The sequence below is a fragment of the Panthera uncia genome, chromosome D4 (assembly GCF_023721935.1).
Source record: "Panthera uncia isolate 11264 chromosome D4, Puncia_PCG_1.0, whole genome shotgun sequence".
Lineage (NCBI taxonomy): Eukaryota > Metazoa > Chordata > Mammalia > Carnivora > Felidae > Panthera > Panthera uncia.
In genome coordinates, this window is record NC_064807.1 from 56,996,956 (window position 1) to 57,018,331 (window position 21,376).

Below are 21,376 nucleotides of genomic sequence, written 5' to 3' on the forward strand. Positions count from 1 at the left end.
TACCTCAAGGCCCCTGCCCTTGTTGTTGCCTCTGCCAGGCACATTCCCCCCCACCCCGTGTCCCTTCTCCTGTCCTGCCCTGCCCCTCAGGGCTCAGCATAAAAGCATTTCCCCCCAGAAGCCATGGTGGCCTCCAGGCTGGCTCAGCTTGTGCTTTATTCTTTCAGAGAACCTCAGCACCTAGCACATCTGTAATCCATGACCTTTGGGGTTATTCTTACTTATGGGATTCTTCCACATATCTATAGGTTCCCTGAGGGCAGGTCCAAGCCTGTCTTGTTCACTGACAGTACCTAGTGCCTGGCTCCATGCTTTGCACACAGGTGATACTCCTTGGTGTTTGTTGAGTGAATACATGACTTGCCGTGTGGCCTTCAGACAAGTCTCTGCCTCTCTGGGCCTCGGTTTCTCCATATGAAAACAAAGTGGCTAGATGGTCTGTGAGAGCCCTCACAAGAACTGCTCAGACAACTAGACTGTCATAGGATGGTCGCCCTGGAGGCTTTGCTCACTCCTCCCTACTCAACATCCCCTCTGGTCCCTTTCCCCTCCGTGGGAGCTTGTGCACACAGCCTATAGGGTTTTGACTGGCTCTATGGGAAAACTTCAGAAGCCCCATCTAATTAGTATGTAAAGGAAGCTCAGCGAGGCCAGTCCTCAGCACCAGGATCAGCTAGCTAGGTCTCTGACTTGCCCACCAGATGGGAGCTCTCGGCAGGCGGGGAACATATCTGAGCCGCCTATGCCTGCCAGGTAACCAGCCTAGACTGGGCGTCAGGAAATAGTCTCTCAAGTTGCATCTGGTACTTAGGGACCTTATCCAGGCCCCAGAAGCCTCTCACTGGGCAGATCTTTCTGGTCCCATAGCTAAGACAGTGACTGCTTGTCTGTCCACGGTCAGCAAGGGGTCATCCTTCTACTTCTCTCCCTGTCTTGCAAATGACCCGGCTGGGAGTTTGTCCAGTGAGACACTTCCCCATCTCCAGACTCTTGGATTCGGTCTCTAAAACATTGCCAGGGCGAGCTGACGCGTGCGCTGATGGTGGGGTACACGCTGGCACCACTATAACGTGCTTTGTGACCGTATTTCCATCTTTATCCTGACTGGCAGGATGGTGACCCAAGACCACCTCCAGTGGCCCAGAAGGTCATGACACCAGCTCTGTGCCGAGAGCCTGGGGAAAGGACGCCATTCAGCAAAAGCAGAGCAGCCAGACAAGTCATGTGACCATGCCCCACCCCGCCCCCACCCCCCCACCCCACAGGCTGGCAAGGGAGACAGAGGCACCAGGGCAAGAAGTTGCCAGAACCCCAGACAAGTCCTCCTGACCTTAGGGGACGCTGCAACCGTCCAAGTCGGGCCGAGAACAACGAGAAGCCCGCCTCTGAGTAGAACCCGGCATTCCCGCCCACACCCCGCCAAACGCCTTCGGGAGGGCCCCCCCCAGGTCTGCGTCTGGCTGGGGGGTACGGCACACAGGGAGCCGTGGGGCGTACCTGCTCGGGCTTGATGGGCTCTGTGGTGGTGAAGATGTCCGAGTAGTGCTGCCTCTCAAACACGCGGTCCAGCACCTCCAGCTGCTGCTGCGTGAACAGTTCTCCCCGCATCTGCTTCCGGAGGAAGTCTCTGCCTGGCAGTGAGTGGCCGTTCGGCACCGGAGACTCCTGAATACCTTTGATGAGCATGAGAGAGGAAGGGGGGGGGGGGTGCAGGTTACACAGGTTGCTAAAGAAAGTCACGTCAGCCGGTGAGAGAAGACAGCCTGAGAGACCCACAAGCCCAGCTCCTTCCCTCACGAGAGAGGAAACAGACAGGGACTCAGACAAGGGGGCCCTCAGTCAAGGTTACCCTGCTGGTTAGTGCAGAGCCAGCCTCCCGTAGCCACCTGCCAGGCACCATGTGAAGCCTTTTCTACACGCATCATCTCACCTAAAACTCACAACGACCCCAAGGTAGGTAACGTTATTTTCCCCATTTTGCAGATGAGAAAATTGAGACCCGAGGAATTAAAGTCATTCACCTGAAGATTAGAGCTCAGGTTGACCGGAAGGCTTAAGTACCAGGTGCCACTTCCTCTTCTATAATGAAGATTCCCCCACCCCGTTTTGTCCCAGAGCCAAGGCCCTTAACCCAGAACATCTGCCACCACATCACATGACCCGTCAATAAAGCACCGTGCCAGGACGGCTGTGGGGAAGGACACCACTTTCGTACAATTCTGGTGGGAGCCCACCGGTCTCACACCCACGATACGCAACTTGACAAAATCCATCAAAGTCACAAATGCACATATCCTTCGATGACACAGTTGCGCCTCTGGAAATTTTTTTTTACCACTAGACTCACACGTACGGGAAGTGATATGCGTGCAAGGTTCTAGTTGCAAAAGACTGGAAACAACACATGAATTTATTTGCAGGGGCTGGTTAAATAAGTTATGGCGTGCTCACACGGTGAGCCGCTGCAAAAGCGAACAAGGACTCCCACCGTGAACTGATACAGAAAGATCTTCGGGATACACCGTCCTATGAAAAATAAACCAGGTACAGCACAGCATGTATAACGTATAACCTTTTGTGTAAAAAATAAGAGGAAGAAAATAAGACTTCCCACGCATTTTGTGTATGCATATACAAAAGGAACTCTGGGCACCATGAGAAACATTTAGAGCACTTACCCATTCCTTTCCGGGAGGTAGGAGCTAAGTGGATAGAGGTGAAGGGGGGAATGCTTTTTTTGTTTTATGTTTTGTGTTACTGCAGAACTTTAAAGGTACCACTTACTCAAAAACACGAATTACCAAGGGTTAAATTCTGTATGTGTTCTATGTTGTTAGCTCTCCACACTGTCACCATCTCTGGTGACGATGCTTACATTTCAAAGAAAATATTATGAATTACCAATAAAAAAGAAAACGGGAAGAAATATTTTTTGTGAGCCTTGAGCTTGAACCACTCAAAGTGAAAGACACAGCAAGGAGGGCAAAAGTTTCAAGCAAGGAAATGGCCTTGAGGGCCGTGCATCCCCCAGGGCCCTGTAGGACCCGGTTGCTCATGCAGGGCTGACCAGAGGTGAGGCATCAGGCCCAGAGGTGAGGCATCTGCCTTTGCCACTGGGGAGCCCAAGGGAAACCAGCGCTTGTCAGATCTCTCACTGGCCCTCACACAGGCCTTGCCTGATTCTCTCCTACATCCCCCTCTGCCAGCACATGCTGCCCCAGACTTCATCCATCATGTCACAGCCCCACTCGTGTGAGGAAGAAGGCCCAACCAAGGAGCTTGAAGCAGTAGGAGGCTGTGTCACTGAGATGCGCCAAAAGCTGGTGTCTCCCTAACTGTCCTATCTGGGGGCAAATGCAATGCAGGGTCTGACACTTGAGCGAAGTCACCAGCTTTGGGTGTTCACACGAATGCTGGCTTTCCAGTGTCCTCCATGGAGGCTGACAGCTCAGAGCACCTTCCTCTACGGGAAGGGCCTTCAGAGGCAGCTCATAAGGCCCCTTGAGAAAACAGATCCCAGCTCCATTTGGACCCAAGAGGATACCACAGGCTAGGCTACAGCCTGAATGACCACATACCCCAACACATGGACCACGATGAAAGCTGGGCTCTCTGGCTGATGTCCCCCAGCCTAGAGTTGAGGCACCTCCACTGGCAACCTGGGACATTAGTCTTCCACAAGACCGGTCCCTCCCTGTTCCTGTCCATAGGACATCATCCTCAGAGTCCCTTTTTCCATCATGGCCCATCCCCATGGGGGCTATTCCTACAAGGACAGCAAGACTAGCAGAATGTGGGAGCTCACAGCCCTGTCTGTGCTCTCCCATTGGTTGGCATCTGCCAAATAACCCTATTATCAAAGGATCAAAGATACATGTACGTGCGCGCGCACGCACACACGCACACACATGCACACACACTCACGAGGACAGCTCATCATGCTCCTCCTCAGCTATTGCGATGGCCTGTCATCCTGGCCCCAGTCACTCCTGCTCAAGTATGATCTTGCCCTGGGTCCCCAGTGCTCCCGTCAAGTTTCTCCCTGTCAGAGAGGAACCACATCTGATCGTAAGAGACGTCTCTCTGCCCACCAACTTCACTGATACTCCCCAGCCCCATCCTGCCAGCCAGGCCCCAAACTCCTCATGAAGGCTCCTTCCTGATAATTCCCACCCAGGTCTTGCTCTGCCCCCAGTTGGACAGTGTCCACCTCTCCCCCCCACCCCCCCACCAATTCAGTCTGCTCCACTAGATGTGCCAGCCAGGCTGTCCTCCCACAGATGTCCACAGGCTCGATCCCTCCCCCGTGGGATTCATAGGCTGGGTTCTTTGCACAGCCCATAGTTCTGGAAGGGCAGAACTTCACCCCCACTAAGGGAGCTGAGGGTGGCTCTGCTGAGGACCCCTGTGGGCAAGGTCACCACCTGGTCACTGAGTAGGTCCCGGCACAGAGTAAAGGCTCAGGGCATAGGGCCAACTCAGGTATATGCACTGGGGGTCCTTGGAGTCCTATCTCCCTGAGGACAGCTCAGGTACTCCAGGCACAGACAGCCTGGCGGGGCCCTGCCCATCTAGGAAGACTCACTACATCCCACTCTGGCTTTCCAAAAGTCAACCATAGCACCCATGGGCCAAGCCTGGGAGAGGGTCCTGGCTGTCCTGGTGACCCAGACACTCCTCGTGGAAGACGGCAAGCTGGAAAGACCACCTCTCCAGGCATGTGCCCTGACCTATGACCCTGCTGCTGTCCTTGCCCCTCCAGCACCCCTGCTTTCTCCATTAGGAAGGGAGGCGAGGTAGGTCTACCCTGTCACCTAGTGCAGATGCCTAATGTCTGTCATTTCCTTGGGAGGCTGGGGACACTTCTACACATATAATCACCCATTTAACAAGTATTGATGAAGTATTTACTCTGCACCAAGTGATGTTTAGAAAAAACAACAGAGGATCCAGTGATGACTAAGACAGGCCCCTCTTTCCAAACTAGAAAGGGCAGCCACTGTAGCCAAGTATTCCCACAGATATACGGCTACAAACTGTGATTACTGCCAAGTAGAAAAAGGGTCCAGAAACATATGCATAGGACTATGGATAATGAATGGGGAAGGGGTGTGATCGCATGGGGAGGAGCCAGAGAAGTCTTCCAAGGGGAAGTCATGCTTGAAGTGAGAGTAGAGGACAAGGGTCAGCAGTGCAAAGAGGGTGGGGGTGGGGAGGGCATGCCAGGCAGAGGAGACCGCCTACAAAGGCTTAGACATGAGGAATCGAAAGGCCGGGGGAGAGATGGTGAGGGGAAGAGACCCCAGGGGACCATGGAGAGGCAGGCTGGGGATGGCCTAGCAGCCCCGGACCCCACAGAAGGCCACGGGGAAGATCTGAGTCCTGCTGGGGGAGCAGTGCAGGGACCACAGGAGGGGCTAGGGAACAATCACCCTCCACACTTCTCAGTCCCAGGACCTGAAATGCTAGTTCCTTTAGATCAGGCTGTTCTTTCGAAGCCCTGCTCCCAAGACTCATCTTTTGGAAAGACTCGGGGCTGGCCACGTGAAATTTGCACTTGTGGGCATCTGAATATGATGCTTGGAGTCAGGCTGTCACCCACAGGTCGCCCACCATGCTCCTATGGAAGGTAAACCGTTCCTCGTTGACATGTGTACCCTGTTACTAGGACAGACACAGCCTGTGAGCATGCGTGCCACCTCCTCCAGGATGCCCTCCTTCCTGCCCCAGCTGCTTCATCTCCCACTCTTTGGGCTCTGACCACTTTCTCCCTTTTCTCAGGTGTCAAGGCCCCTGGGCTCTTTACTCTGACACTGCGCTATTAGCCGCCTCAAGGGGAAGCCCCAGTTAATTCATCTCTGTCTGCTCCATGGGGAGTATTTATGGGATAAATGAACAAGTCAGGAATACCTGTGACAACCACTCTCATTCCGCAGGTCTGGTCTGCAAATGTCAGCATCCCTCTCTATCTGACCTCATTCATTCGATCATTCATTCTTCTCTTAACCAACCTCAGTGAGCAGGTGCCGTGCTAATGCCGGCATACAACGATGGGCAAAAGCCGCCCTGGCCCTGCCCTCATGGACTTATGTTCAGTGGAGGAGGGAAATGTTAATTGAAAAATAATCAGACCAGAAAAGGCGCACGTGTCAACCAAGATAAATACTCTGACAAAAAGATGCATAATTCTCCGGCCAGGGACACAGCTGACCTGCCTCTGGGAGCCACACGTAGTGGGTACACAGTGAGTATGAGCCAAACAAACCAATTGTATGCTAAGAGACAGCTATAAAAATGAATATCCGAAAATCATCCCTGGCACAAGGGCAGGTCTGAACCTCCAAGCCTCCAGTGGAAGTTTCCATAGCATTTCTCATCTGTGCTGCAAAGATGCTGTCTGACTTCGTTGGGGAATGTGGTCTTGGAGACAAGCTACAGAAATGCTCGGACCGATTTTATTCCAGGGAGAAAAATCTGAACTTGCAATGTGAATGGTATGCTTAAATATATGGATAGACATGGGCAAAGTACAAAGGTATACAGGGGGCATGGTATCTTTAAATCTTTTTTTTCTACTCCAAATCAAATAATATGTAATAGACCCAGTGCTGGGCTTAGTCAACCATGGCTCGTAGAATTAACATTCTGGAAGCTAGCTTCGGGGGAGCAAGGGGCAGGAAGCCCCGTCTCGGGGAGCAGAGAAATGCTGGCTTTAAATTTCAGGTTAAACCAATGTTATTCACAACCCGGCTTTGAAGCTAAAAGCTTTACACAATCGGGTCTGGTCACGAAAAGGGGGAGGAAGCAAAATAGCCTCAGATTCCCATCTGTCAAGAGAAAGCTGTCTCTTGTGTGTCTTAAAAGATCATAAACCCATTGCGTTTTCTTCAGAGCACAGAAGACTCAGAGGTTTTGCATTTTTCTTGAAGGGTTCTGGTTTGTTTCTTTAAAAATCATCATGTACTTTATGTCTGCAGATGCTCACTGGGAGGAAAAAATAAATAAAAACAAACAGGAATCTCCATAATCCCTTCTGGTATCATGGCCTTTGGGATGTAACTGTAGCCAAAGGCCTAGGAGCCCCAGGAAAGGAAGCTGGAGCCCTTGGGTCAGTTTTCAGCCTTTCTTGGGTCCTCTTTCTCTACAAACCCAGACAAAGCCAGAGCCCTTAGTGAACCTCCTCTGTCCTCACCGCTGCCCCTCTGCATGGCAGGGCAGTGGCAGGGCCCAGTGGGAAAAGGGTTGAGAGCCAGCAGACCTAGGTTCTAGCCCCAGCTCTGCCCTTACTTGCTGTGTGAGCCCAGGCAAGTTTCTCGCCCTCCCTGGGTCTCAGGGGCCCCATCAACAAACTAAAGAGGCTGAGTCAGTCATTTCTAACCATTTTCTCCTCCAAAATCCACCCAGATTTTGTCTACTAAATAGTATTAAATAACCATTAACTTATTTTCCCATTTTGGTTGTTTTGTACAGTCTTTTCAGGGTATCCCCGTGCAGTATCCATTCCACCCCTAAACAACTGCCCACACCTAGCCAGGGGATCCCATTCTCTTTGCCAATACTTGGTTTAGGAACAGACATGTGAAGAGCAAGGGGCTGCTGGGAGCTTCTGGGAGGAAGTCAGAGAGAGGAAGAAATCTCTTCTGCACTAGGACACACTTACCCTTAATCTTTTTGAATTTGTGAGAATAAGTCCCAGATCCCATTACTGCTGTATGCACTACAATGCCCGCTACCCTTACCCCAGGGCCCAAAGTCCTCTCCCCATCTGGCCTGCAGGGTTCCGTGGTAGTGACACCCAGCCAGTCTGTTGCCTCTGGCCCACGCTGATATTCTGACACCCACCACGCTCCCAGGCCTGCCTCCCCCAGTGAAGATGGGGCAGAGCTGGGTCTTGGCGGATCAGGCTCAGAGAGGTTGAGTAACAGAGAGGTTGAGTAACCCCACTTAAAGTGGGGTCGCTCAGCTGGGATGTGTACCTAGGTCTCTTCTCTGCTGTGTTCTTTCCACTTCCCTTTACCCTTCAGGTCAGCCACTAAAACTAATGCCCTCCATTTCCTCATCTGCAAACTGTCACAAAGGTCTGCAGGACAATCCCTGGGGCTTTGGTAAGGATTAATGAGATAATCTCCAGGAACGTGCTTAGCACGGTGCCTGGTGCAAAGTTAATGTCCAAAGAGTGTTAGTCACTGTCACCATCACTTTCACCAGGGAAACCCTTCCGAGGCTTCCTCAAGACAAAGTCCAAGACTTCAGGGCCTTCATGATCTGCCCCTGCAGCCACAGGCACCCCTCAGTCACTCCACAATGTCATCCCAGCAGGGTACGCCTCATTCCTCAAGTGTCCCTTCACGGCACTCCCCGATGCCACCATTCGCTCCGTTCCCTCCGCCGGCTGGCCTTCACTCCTGCCCATCAAGGCTCAGCCTAAAAACCACCTCCTCTCTGAAGCCTGCCTCCAGATCCAAAGGCTGAACTGCCTGCCCTTTCTTCTGGGTCTCCTCAGCAAGCTGCACAAGCCACCACTCTGGCCTGGATTTTGCTCCTTACAACACATCCTGTGAGGCTGGTCCCCATTTCACAGCTGGCAAAGATATGAAGTATCTTGTTCAAGGCCACAGCAAATGCTTGCATACCTATTAACATGTCTTAGTGTGAAGCCAGGACTATGGTGGACGTGGCTCACACACCAGGGAAGCCTGGGCACCCCAAACTCAGGCCCAGACGCAAATCCTCACTCTGTATCTTACAAGCCTATGATATTTGAGAAACTTCAATCTCTTGAATCCTCGATTTTGCCGTCTGTAAAATAGGACAATAATGAGACCTGGGGTTGACAAAAGAATGGGATGAGGGTACGTGTAAAATGCTTAGCATAGTACCTGGTACACAGTAAGTGCTGAAAAAACATAAGCCATTTCTAGGATTATTCTTTCTTTCCTTCCCTGCTAAGAGTATGAGCTCTCTGAGGACAGAGGCCATGTCTGACTCACCTCAAGCACAGGAGATGCTAATCAAGGTTTGTTGATTGAATGCATAACCTAGGAAGACTTGAGGGGATGCAGGCCTGAATGACTTGGGGAACTCAGCAGCAGGACAGTCTCTGGCGTCATCAGAGAACTCGGGAGAAAACCTTCGGGAGTGACCTCCATGACATCAGTGATCCGGAGAAGGAAAGAGTGAAACAACTAAGGCCTTATGTTCTAAACTACTTCTAAGAAAGATCTGAGGCAGTTCATAAACTTTTAAATTTTAAACTCAGCTGAGCTCTAAGCTCCCAGCAACAACAACACAACGCCATTAATTCTTGTACTCTGCATGGGGGTGTCTGGATGCTGAGGGTGACCCAGAGACGACTAACAACAGGGAGGGGGTCCTGCCGGAGGGGCCATCCGAGCCAGACCCCAGATAAAGAGAGGAGACAAAATGAGAAGATGAGGGGGATGGGATTCCTGGCACAGACAATAAGATTCAACTGAGGACATTTCTAGAGCATCTACTATGAGCCAGGCCCTGTGCTGGGGACCAGGATGGCAGGGCTGGAAATATCCCGTGGCAGCGCCAAACCAAAATCGATGTTCTGGGTGATTGTATAAATACCATCTTAAAGTGGGGCCGCAGACTGAGAAAAATCAAAGTGGCGTGGAGGAAAATTCCATTGGAACTACCATTATTCAGCCATTAGTTTCACTCAATCTTTCTTCTCAAAGAAGGAAAACGCAAAATTGTAAAATTGCCAAATACGTTCGGGTTCGACCAGAGTGAATCTGATTGTACCGTGTGTTACCCAATGTGTCATAGGCTGTCAGTGAGCGAAAGGCCCCAAGGGACCGACAATTCCACACTCCAGGATGGCAAAGGGATTTGTCCAGGGCCAGAAGGCAAGTCCAAAGTGAGCTGAGCCTGGGAACACAAGACTCCTGATTCCTGTTCCAAGCCTCATGGACCCATTCATTCCTGAGCAACATGCACCAACACATCCTGTGAGGCCGGTCCCCAGTCTGGCCATGAGTGTGGCACCTGAATTAGAGAGGGGTTTAAGTCACCCCCCTGCCCTTGAGTGGACGAGGTACACGAGTGAATAATTCCAATGTAGTAAGTGCTGGGAGCCAAAGAAGCGGAGACAGCCCCGGGAGCCAAATGGTGGTTGGCAGTCCTTATACAGAGCTTGCTCCGTGCCAGGCACTATTCTAAGCACCTTACCCACTTAGTCCCCATAACAACCCAATAATGTTAAGTCTGCTATTTCCCCCTCCCATTTTACAGATGAGGAAACTGAGGTGCGGGGAGGTTAAGTAACTTGCCCATGGCCACACAGCTAAGAGATGGAAGAGCTGGGATCCAAACCCAGGCAGTCTAACTCCAGAGTCTGCTCCTAAGCCTATACTAAACCACTCCACTTAATCCAGACTGAGGGCAAGGGTGATCCAAAAAGCCACGTGGGAAAAATGGAGCCCAAGACTTAAGAAAGAATAAGAAGGAGATAGCCAAAGAAAGGGGTGGAGAGAGGAAGGAAGTGCATTCCAACTAGAGGGAACAGCATATGCAAAGGCCCAGAAACACGAGAAAACACGGTGTTTGGGAAATGGCTATAATTCAGTAGGACTGGAATGCAGGAATTGGGGGAGGGGGAAGAGGGCAAAGTGTGCAAGGCTCTCTCCTCTCTGTCTAGCTGCTCAGCGCTGCTATCCATTATCCAGACCCTAATATATACTGTGATGTACAAACAGCACAAATACATAATTGAAGCTCTCATGGTGTTGGTACGAAGAGATGGGATTTCTTTGTGCTTAATTAAATCAAGATGACCTCAACGAATAGGCAGGAAGGAATACCCAGTGCACTGCCACAGGACAAGTCTGTTTTCTCTAATCCATACTGTCCAAGTCCATTACCTTGCACAGTAGTACCTAATTCCTCCACCTTACAGAAATAGGCACACTAATTAGGGAAGATGTTAACCACCACGGTGAAAATATTCCAAAGCGAATGAAATATTACTAGCAGCAAAGGGTGATTTGTTTCTATGAGTTGTGCTTTTAGATGAGATTAAAGAATGCTAAAGGCTTCATTTTAATTATACCTGGAAGGACTCCTTGTGCATGCGTCCCCTTTTTTGGCTTTCACACACACAGCAGTCTGTCCCCCATCCCCGCGGCACAGAAATAAATAAATAAAAGGGTTTAAAAATCATATTTACACTGATATCTTTGCATTACCCCCATTTGAGTTTTTAAATTACTGTCTTTATTTTTTTCCAAGGACAATATAACTAAAAAGAAGGTTCATATTTTGAAGTGTATCTATCTGATCATTGCACAAATGTTTTCAAGAGAAATCACTATATTTCTCCAAGATGGGTACGGGTTTTGTCATAGATCAAAGTGAGAGGGAGGAAAAAAAGATAAATCATCAGAGATCCAAAAATACTTTTCATTTGGAGAAGATATCAGGCCATTTCGATGGGGCTGATGGAGTCCCTGTTCTGTCTCCATTACCCGAGGCAGGCAGCCCCAGCCAGGAGCCAACTACTGAGATTATATTCCCCATAAGATGGTCCCCGATATATATATATATATATATGATCTTCAACCTCTATTGATTGACCAATTTCACAAGCAAAGACTGGTGAAATGAAGCTGAAATGAACATCATGCTTTAACTCATTGAACCTATCAGGCCTGAGTTAATCTCACTGTCCACTGTCTCTGATAGAATTCAATTGATCAATCATGTTTCGGTGATAGTACCATTTCACTGGCTTATTGCTTCTTCATTTCAGAGCTTGACCTGTTAGATATACTCGGACTGGCTCGACTCCTCTTGGATACACAGAGATCAGCCTCTGTCTGCCAATGTGTGTCATCTCCTGTCCCAGTTGAAAAGAACTCAAGAGGCTTTTGTGTGGATCTGTGGTGTGTTTTTCCACCAAACACATGCACGTCGATGGTGGACTCAGGATGGCATGGAACTGAGCAAGCACAAACTCTAAGAGGGCTCTGCATTCTGCATGGAACCACCGTCAACTGCACTCAGAAGGGGCATGTGCTTATGTTATACTGGAAAGTGCGTGTGCCCACACCGGGTAAGGCACATCCAAAAATGGTAACCACAACAGCAATAGTAACAGCCGCCACTCGAGCATATGTTCTCGCCGACCTTTCACATTCCTCAGTTTATCTGCCTCTCACAAGAGCCGAAAGAGTTGAGCAAGTGATTATCATTCCCATTTTACAGATGAGAAAATGGGCTCACAGAGGGGGAAGGTGGTTTGCCCAAGGTCACACAGCAGCGTTATCAGGACAGGTGAGACTAAGAGGCCTAGGGACTCAGCTCCTGAGTGCCTCTGCCAACCTCCGGGAATTTCAGGATTGCCAAGACATTCTGGGCACACCACTGTCTTCGACTACTTGGATGAAAGAAACATCTTCAAATCACACGTCCGAGAATTTTAGAGCTTAGGGTGGATCCTAAGATTGTCTGCAGCTTCACGTACAGCTTCAAAACTGAGGCCCAGAGGGCAGTAAACAGTTGTCCAAAGTCACTAAGACACTCAGCAGCCTAACCGGAACTCAAACTTGGATCCCAGGGGCTCAGCTCAGGACTCTGCACTTTCTCCGGACACCTCTCTGATTTGTGCCAAGCCAATGGGCTCCTACCAACAGAGAGAACCTCATTCTCCACTGTCAACATGGCCCAATGTACTGTTATGGTTCCTTCACGGCATTTAATTTAAATTTCCCAACTGCAAGCCAAGATTCTGTGCTGTGGGAAATCAGGGGACAGGGGCTCTGCCCGGCTGTCTGCCTGGGGGAGGTGGTTCTTGGAGCCACAAGGCTGAGCCCAGCATGCGGGTCTCTGGAGGAGGCCAGGGCAATGACAGTTTGCAAATAAGCCTTGCATCTGCTCAGAGCTGGCAGAGTCGGCAAACACACTAATGGACTTTTCCTCTACCCGCGGGGAGCTGGGGAGAAGCTATAAATAAAGTAGGCGCCTCTGGGGGGAGCCATTGCTGAGGCCTGAGAGAGGGCTGAGACTAGGGGCTCGCTGAGAGTGGGGGAAAGGGCTTTTGGACCTCTCCCTGCAGCACACTGCCTCTCTTACCCACCAGATGACAGTCCACCTTCCAGTAACCCCAAACCCCACATCCCAGATCCCCCCAGTCTGTTTTCCAAATAGTTGGGCCCTTGTGTGATCATATTAATATACTTAAAATTCATGCCTGGCACAGAAGGGTTATGGGGTGGAGGGGTTCATATGGTCTGATCTGGCCACAGTGTAGAGACCTCATCAGAGGGAGATGTGACAGAGGCTCCGGGGCCAGACGATGGTCCCAGCCCAGGAGAGAGCTGACGACGGGAATGACTACCCAGTTCAGAGCCAGGCTCAGGAGACGATCAGGAGCGAAAATCTGACGAATTTAGCGACTCACTGGTGGCAGGGGGCAAAACACACCTCTGAAGTTCCCCGTTAGACGTACTGGGCTGCCATCCACTGATGCCCCATCTCACTCCCAGCAAAATCCACAGTGGATCATGGCCTACAAGGCCCTTCAGCATCTGGGTGCCCTGCCCTTCAGCCTGGCCTTCCTGTCTCCCCTCCTCCCACTCTCCTCCACTCGGTCAGCTCTAGCCACACTGGCTTCCTTGCTGTCCCTCAGTTATGCCAAGCACACCCCTGCTTCGGATCTTCACATCCGCCCTTCCCTCTCTCTAGAAAGTTCCTCCCCAGATGTTGGCTCACTCCTCCCTCCTCAAATGTCATTTCATCATTATGACCACCCTCCAGAAACCAGCATGTACTCCCCACCCCCTCCTCGCCTCACTCTCTATCCCCTTACCCAGCTTCATTATCCACCAGAGCACTTAGCAACATGCTGTTTATTTTCCTTATTTACTTATTCTCTTTCTCTTATTAGAAGATGTCACTCATGAGGGCAGAGGTTTTTGTCTATCCTGTTCATCGCTGTGTCCCCAGTACCTAGAGCACTTAGCAGGCACAATATAAACACTTGTGAAATGAATGGACAAAAGTGGACATTTCACTGAAAGTGACAAAATAAACAAGTACAAAGAAGACAGCCGCTCCTTGATGACCTGTTGGTAAAGGGTGGTCACTGGCCCACTCGGGAAATCCGATGCTGCCTTCCGTGCCTGGCCTGGGGCCTGGGAGACAGAACCCCCTGAGGCAAGTCAAAGGGGGCCACCATGCCATGTTCACCATGGAGGCCACAGTGCCCAACACTGAGTCAGGAGCCTTTAAAAAGATGAATGACTCCCTAGGAGAGAGGCCCAGGCTTGGAAGTGTTTAAATGACACAGATGGTAATGTGCAGGCACCAGCTCGGGCTACGCCACTTGCCAGCTGTGTGACCTCCTCAGTTCATCCGTGCAATGGGCTCAATAAATTGTGCCGAGTCCAAGCACTAGGTCGGAGCGAGCAAGCGGCTAGATCCCAAATGAGATCGCAATGTTGGCACAGCAAGCATCTCCTGTCAGCTGATGAGGACAGGGAGTGAGGACAGGAGAAGGAAGCCATGTGCTTAATTAAAAGGACAAGATATGTACAGAGAGGGATACCGGGCTAGGCTGCATCTCTTGGCTCAAGCATTCAACCATCTTTTCTGGTGCTCTGAGTCCAAGCTTAGCCCAATAAGGGAACCCAATCTCAGCCCTCAAGGGAGCCATCTTCCGGCAGGGAGACAAAGCCTAGAGATGCAGCTATGACACCAGCCTGGGAAAGTGCCCTAAGAGAACCCCAAAGGGCAGGCGGTGGAGGCCAAGAGACAGAAGTCATCTGGTACTAAACGGGGGGTCAGGGAAGGCTTCCTGGAGGGAGGAGGTGGCATCTGAGCCAAGATTTGGGCTTGGGAGGATGAGGAAGGGGGCAGAGGATATCCCGGCAGAGATACGATGTGAGGAGGCTGTGCCACTGACTGAGGGCTCCTGGGAGCTTGGCACCCATGGAGTAGGGGCTTATGTTTCACAGCCCGGATAGAAATCAGCTCATGTTTCTGTCTCCCAAATGCCAGGTCTTGCACAAAACAGGTGCACAATACATGCAGATAGTGTTTTTTACCAGAGTCACAGAACTTCCCAAAGGAAGGGAGCCCAGAGACAAACTGTTTGTTCCAGTGGATCTCAACAAAGATGATCAGATCAGAGGAAATTTGGGTAATCTGTGCGTTTTTGTTACCAGGGAGGAATTACGGCATTTAGTGGGCAGAGTCAGGGGGGTACCCAGCCCCGTTCAGCACAGTGAAGAGTTGCCCTGAGCCCACATGTCTTTGGAATGACCCATCATACATTCAGGTTGGTGAAAACTTTTTTTTTTTAAGGTTTTATTTTTAAGTAGTCTTTACACCCAGTGCAGGGCTCAAACTCACAGCCCTAGGATCAAGAGCTGCCTGCTTCACTTACTGAGCCAGCCACGTGCCCCAAAACTCTCTTTATAAATATCTGAGCCATGAACCTAACTGTTTTACTTATAGACACAAACTTGTGTTTTAATTTACACTGACTTTTCCGGGAATGCAACCATCACATAAATTGAGAAAAGGTTATGCTTTGTTTTGGTTGGAATTGTATCCAGACATGTTCATAGTTTCAGAAAATCAGTTTACTGACTGCAACACCACCAGAAGAATTTGCATTGCCAAAAAACACAGCTGCCCATATTTGTAGCCACTGCATTCATGGTGATTCTCTGCATAAGTGCAAAGCAACTGACTACTTTATTATGTCTTCTGGCGTAGTCATGCCTGAGCATTTACATAATGAAATACACCATTTTATTATGATTTTATTTTTCTTTCCCCCTTTTGTCACAATTGGGGCATTGAATTGATTTTTTAAAATTATGTGGGTAGGTAGCTTATATTGTTTCTAAATTTCATTTTCACATAGCAAAGGAAGCACTACAAAACATTTGTTTTGTTTGTTTAAGGTTTTTTTTAATGTTCATTTATTTTTGCGAGAAAGAGAGAGAGTGTGTGCCAGGGTGGGGTAGAGAGAGATGGAGACAGACAGGCTCCAAGCTGTCAGCACAGAGCCCGATGTGGGGCTTGAACCCACAAACCACAAGATCATGACCTGAGCCGAAGTTGGACACCCAACCAACTGAGTCACCCAGGAGCCCCCCAAATACTTGTCTTAAAGAGGGGATGCCAAGTTGACGGGTATTCACTGCATATACTTTCCAAGGCCCCTCCAGTTCTGCCTGTTAGGACTATCCCATGGCAGGGACTATCTTCCTAATCTGCCTTCCTGAAAAAGGGACGTATCTAGGGAAAGAAAGAGTTCTCCAGACACCTTTCGAGAGACAGGAAGACGAGTGCCACAATTAACTCTCAAATAAATGTACTTCCTCAACATGAACAGTGAGAGCTTGCTCCTAAAAGCCAACACCTGGAACCCCCCCATCCTTTTTAGAAACCCATTTCCCAAACACAATAATCCAGCTAGAACAGAGCCAAGAGGAGACTAGGGTTCCACAGAAGCTTCTCCTTCCTGCCTGGGTCTCTAACAAAGGAAAGAGCAAAAGGCCAAGGGAAGAAAAGACACCTTGAGAAATCAGTGCTCCTGCTGTCCTGCAAACATGCAAAATGGGCCTGGAGTTGAGAGCGCTGGGGAGGTGGGACAAAGCCGGGGTGAGGGTGAGGTGAAAGAGTAGGGGAGTGGGGGAGGAGGCCCTTGTGCTCCCCCTGCCACAGGCAGAGCAGGTAAGTGCACAGGCTCTGAAACAAGACTGCCTGGGTCTGAATCCCAGCCCTGCAACACGCTAGCCTTGTGACCCTGGGCTGGTTATTTCATCTCTCATTTTTTCCATCTGCAAAAGGAAAACAGTAATAGCACCTGCACTTCTCAAGGCTGCTGAGAGCACAGTGCCTGCCACATAGTGAGTGCTTCAGTCTCACTGCCAGCCTCATAAGGTTGAGAGAAAAAGAACATTTGCTCCTCCACTGGTCACACTGCAAGACCAGGGGGCTGGGGGCTGGGGACAGAGACCTGTGTCCTTCCTGGCTCACACTCATCCTCAGCTGGCCCTCACAGATGATCAGTGGCAACTCCCCCATTTTACAGATGGGGATACTAGGGCACAGAGGGGAGGAACATGGACATCGCTCATATGGCAAACTAGTGCTGGATTCCCAAGCCAGACTCCTTCCACAGCATCGGGCTCCTTCTTAAACACTCTAAGCACCAGTCTGTACATCTGTGAATAAGAGTGATTGTCACAGGGTGGCACTAGGGATCACTGAATGCAATGACAGAGGGAAAAGCCCTCAGCAAGCCTTCATCAAGCTTAGCTGACTCGGAATTCTGGCCATTATGCAGCACACAGTAGGTTCCTGGTGTACTGATCACAAGGACATGCATTATCCTCTCTCGCTGACCAGTAAGCTCCCCAAGGGCAGTGACCCGTTAGTACCAGGGTACCTAACACATGGTTGGCTCTCCGTACATATTTGTTGAGTGAATTAACGATAGCATGTCTGAAAAAAGAACTGGAAAAGGAAAAAAAAAAAAAAAAAAGGAGAGAAGGAACTCTGGTGTCTCTAACCAGGGGGAAAGAAAGAGATTACAAGAAAGAGAGAGGTCCAGTCTCTTATCCACTCCTTCCACATCTGTGCTCTGTGCCAGGCTCCATGGTGGGTGCTGAGGAGAAATGGAAGGTGGCTCCTGTCCTTAGAATTCATGGTCTGAAGGGGGAGATAGTAGAAGGCTGCAGAGGCTCAGGGGCAGCCGCCCGACTGAGTCTTCTCTGTAAGAGCAAGGAGGGCTTCCTGTGGGAGGTGCCATGCCACAAAGCCCGGGGATGCAGACTGGGGATAGAGGTGGAGAGAAAACCATCTCTCCAGGGCGGTGGGTATAGAGGCAATGCCCACACATGTTGGGTGGAAATCCGGCCCTGAATTTGTCAAGCCACCGCACTGGAACGAAGCAGGAATGCCTTTCTGCTTTTTTTCTACTTTCCACTCGTGCAAGAGACAAAAAGTTGATGTCAAAGCCTCACTCCGTCAGACCAGAAGCCCCTAGGCCCCAGGGGCCGAGGGAAGAAGGGGCCGCGGGGACACCCAGGAAGGCTGGCCGGTAGGACAAGCAAGCGTCTTGCCATCCCAGGTCTGCACTGTGGTCCAAGGGGAGAGCGGTGTGCATCATCCACCTCGGTCCCAGGCGGCCCGGCAGCGCGGCCTCTCCTCCCCAGGCTCGGGGGTACGCAGCGTCCCCGGGTTCCTGACACTCGCTGGGCCGGGTCCCCGCCGCCGGCGCCCCTCGCCTCCGCGCGCATCATCTGCTCCGCTGCCCAGCTCGCGGCTGCCGCCGCGCCCGCGCTCCCCGGGGCCCGGAAAGCTGGCATCCGTTGTTACCATAACAAACTCAATTGTTCTCAGCAGGGCCCCGGCAAATAAAGTCATTCATTACGGGCCTCTCCCGGCCGCCGTGGGCTGCGCGGCAATCAGCGGGCCGCTCGCCGCCCCCTCGCGGGCCGAGACACGCGCCAGCGCCGTTACCTGCCGGGGCCGCCACGCTGTGCCCCGCGGCCCAGCCGAGGCCGCCGGCGGGGGGAGCGCCCGGCCGCCGGGTAGTTTTATCGCCGAACGTCAATTGACTTATACTGATTGGCTTCCTGCCGCCAAATGTCAATTAAATTGCAAATGCTTGGAGGAGCAGGGCGGCGGGCCGCCTCCTTCCCGAGGGCGCCGCGCGCTCCCTTCTTTTTGCGCCACGGCCTGAATCTGCGGTTGAATTTATTTCTCCTTCCACACCGCGGAGGAAAATCCCGATGCCCTCCCGGGAGAAGTGTACCCTCCGTTCCGGGCCGAGGGGGACCGGACCAGGAGGGCGGTCTGGCCTCTCTGTCGCAAGGCGGCACGACGGAATCTCTGGAAATTCCTCAAAGCTCCTGGCGCAGGAATCCTGGTGCGACCTTGAATAAACCCCTTCCCGCTCCGCTCAGGCCTGGCTCTCTTCCACCTGCCTTGGGGGCTCGAAGGAGACCGCAGCCGGGGTCCCGCGTCTGGCTGTGCGGAGGGCGCAAGGTCCGGCGGAATCACTAACATTCACCTGGCGCCGACCCTGGGTCGAGTCGTGTATGGGCACCATCTAATCTTGTCAACAACCCTTTGAAGCAGATATTACTATGATGCTTTTTTTACAGGGACGAGAATGGAGGCGCAGGTTAGGGAAGTTGTCTAAGCTCTCCCGGCCAAGGAACCGCCGCTAGAAGATTTGGCAGCCAGATTTTGGAAGCATGTAGCATAATTATTGTGCGCTGTGCTCACGGGGAAGGGCTGTGGAAAAATGAGAAAGGGAAAGGAACAGGGCGCTGACCTAGACCTGGGCACCTGCCACTGCCAAGAACTGTGCCAGGTGTTTTGCACTCTTTACGGAATTCTCACAGTAATTGTATGACCTAGGTACTACAGACCCCACTTTACAGATGGGAAAACTGACCTCTGGCGGAGTTAAGGAATTGTTCAGTCTGGGAACAGGCTCATGAACTGAATTATAGGAACCATCTCATACCTACATAGAGCTTTACAGTTTACAAAGTACTTTCTCACGCATTGCTTCTCACCGAGTCTGCACAAGACCTTGAGGAAGGCATTCTGTTCTCTTTTGCCAAGAAGAAAACTGAGGCCCAGAATGGCTTGCCCAAGATCACCAGCACTCAAAGCAGCACTTAAACCCTGTCCCTCCAAGTCCAGTGCTCCACGCCCTACCTCAAAGAGGCCTTGAGGTGAGGGCCACCCAAGTGTGGGCTCTGTTCTTGCCCCCTCTCCCATTCTGCAGGGAGCTAAGGGGGGACAAAAGTCATAACTGGAGTCAAGCTGGAAAACGCTTAAGGTCATGGCAAGAGCAGGAAAGGGGGCTCTCAGGAAAGAAGGCATTTTCTGTAGGGACCATACATGAGGCCCCCAAAGAGATTTTGTTATTGTTACTCCATTGTCTCCCATAAACGCCCTCCCCACCTTTGCAGCTTGTCTACTCCTTAAGGCTATGTCTTGGGAGAGAGGTTTGCAGGTTCTTAACTGATAAAACGTGCCAGCATTTAAAAGATACAAACCTGACCAATCATCCTTTTCAGAAAAGAGATGTTAGCAGAACAAAAGTACCATTCAAGAGTGCTGGATGGCGTTGTGTCTCAGACAGAAAGGAAACGGAAGAGAGAGAAGATGAGGAGCAGGGAGGGGGGCAGTGGAGAGGGGGGGAGGAGGGAAAAGGAAGGATCCGGAGTTGGAAGGTTTGTCTGGGCTCAACTGAGGACCCAGAGGGGAGGGACCTGATCGAGATCACACAGCAAGACAGTGGCTGAACTGGGGTCAGGAACCCAGGCTTCTCCACCCCATGTCAGTCTCATCCTGCCTCTGCAAGCTGTCCTCATCCACAACTCGAATTATTAGCCTTTTGGAATACAGAGCTAAAGTTCTGCCAGTGTAAATTCTGGTGGGTATGTCTTCCTTTTTCTTTGGACCCCTTGCCTGAATGGTCCTATCATTAATCCTAGCAATATAAATAAAATAATTATTTAAAAAAAAAAAAGAAAGAATGGGAACACAAAAAAGCTGGGAATTTAGAAAACTGTCAACAAGGTCATCAAGGAATCTGAATTCAGGGTAACAACTCTGCTTCGATGATAGAAATAATAATAGCTATTTTGAAACTTGCCACATGCCAGTGCCTAGTGAAATATCACAAGTAACATTTTTTAATTGCCAGGAAAAGCCAAAATTATTATCCCCTTTGACAGGCGAGGAAACTGAAACTCAGAGAAGACCCTTGTCCAAGCTCACACAGCTGGTACCCGGAAGGGCTGGGTCCAAACTCTAGTCCACCCGCTGCACTACCCAGCTGTGGTTTAAAGCCTATGTGTGATCAGCCAATTATTGCGCTTGAAACTGACCAACTTGAAGGTGTGACAAGAAAGTGTGCACAGCGGTGCTGGGGGAAACCTCCGAAATGGGGCACCTAATTAATAAAGCAGGCTCTGAGCCAAGGTCGCCCCCTGTGCTCAGACTGGCAGGAGGACAGGATGGCAGAAACGGACGGGGCAGCGGGCGGGGCGGGGAAGGTGGAATTGAGAGCTGGGGGAGTTCCCACTGATGCCATCCTTTGCGACACCATATGAGAGGAAGATCAGGATGGCGACCACCTAGGTGCCAGTCCCAACACTGCCACTGTTGAATGTTGGGGCTATGTGACCTTGGACAACTTCCCCAATCTCTTTGAATCTCTATAAAACAGGGATGATAGGAGTACCTACCTGGTGCCGTGGTGGTGAGTATTAAATGCATTAATAATTTAAAATGCATACAGTAAACAGTAAGTGCTACCCGTTAGAGTTGTGCCGCGTTGTAGTTGAGATTTGGGGCCATA

The 21,376-nt window shown here is 50.8% G+C and overlaps 1 protein-coding gene across 1 annotated transcript in view; it reads right to left on the reverse strand.

Annotated features, from left to right (window-relative positions):
• Positions 1–21,376, reverse strand: part of PAX5 (paired box 5) — a 191,577-nt gene that overhangs the window by 126,030 nt on the left and 44,171 nt on the right. Inside the window, exon 6 of the mRNA XM_049626509.1 lies at positions 1,498–1,673. Within this exon, the coding sequence (XP_049482466.1) occupies positions 1,498–1,673 (176 nt within the window). The remainder of the gene's footprint in view (positions 1–1,497; positions 1,674–21,376) is intronic.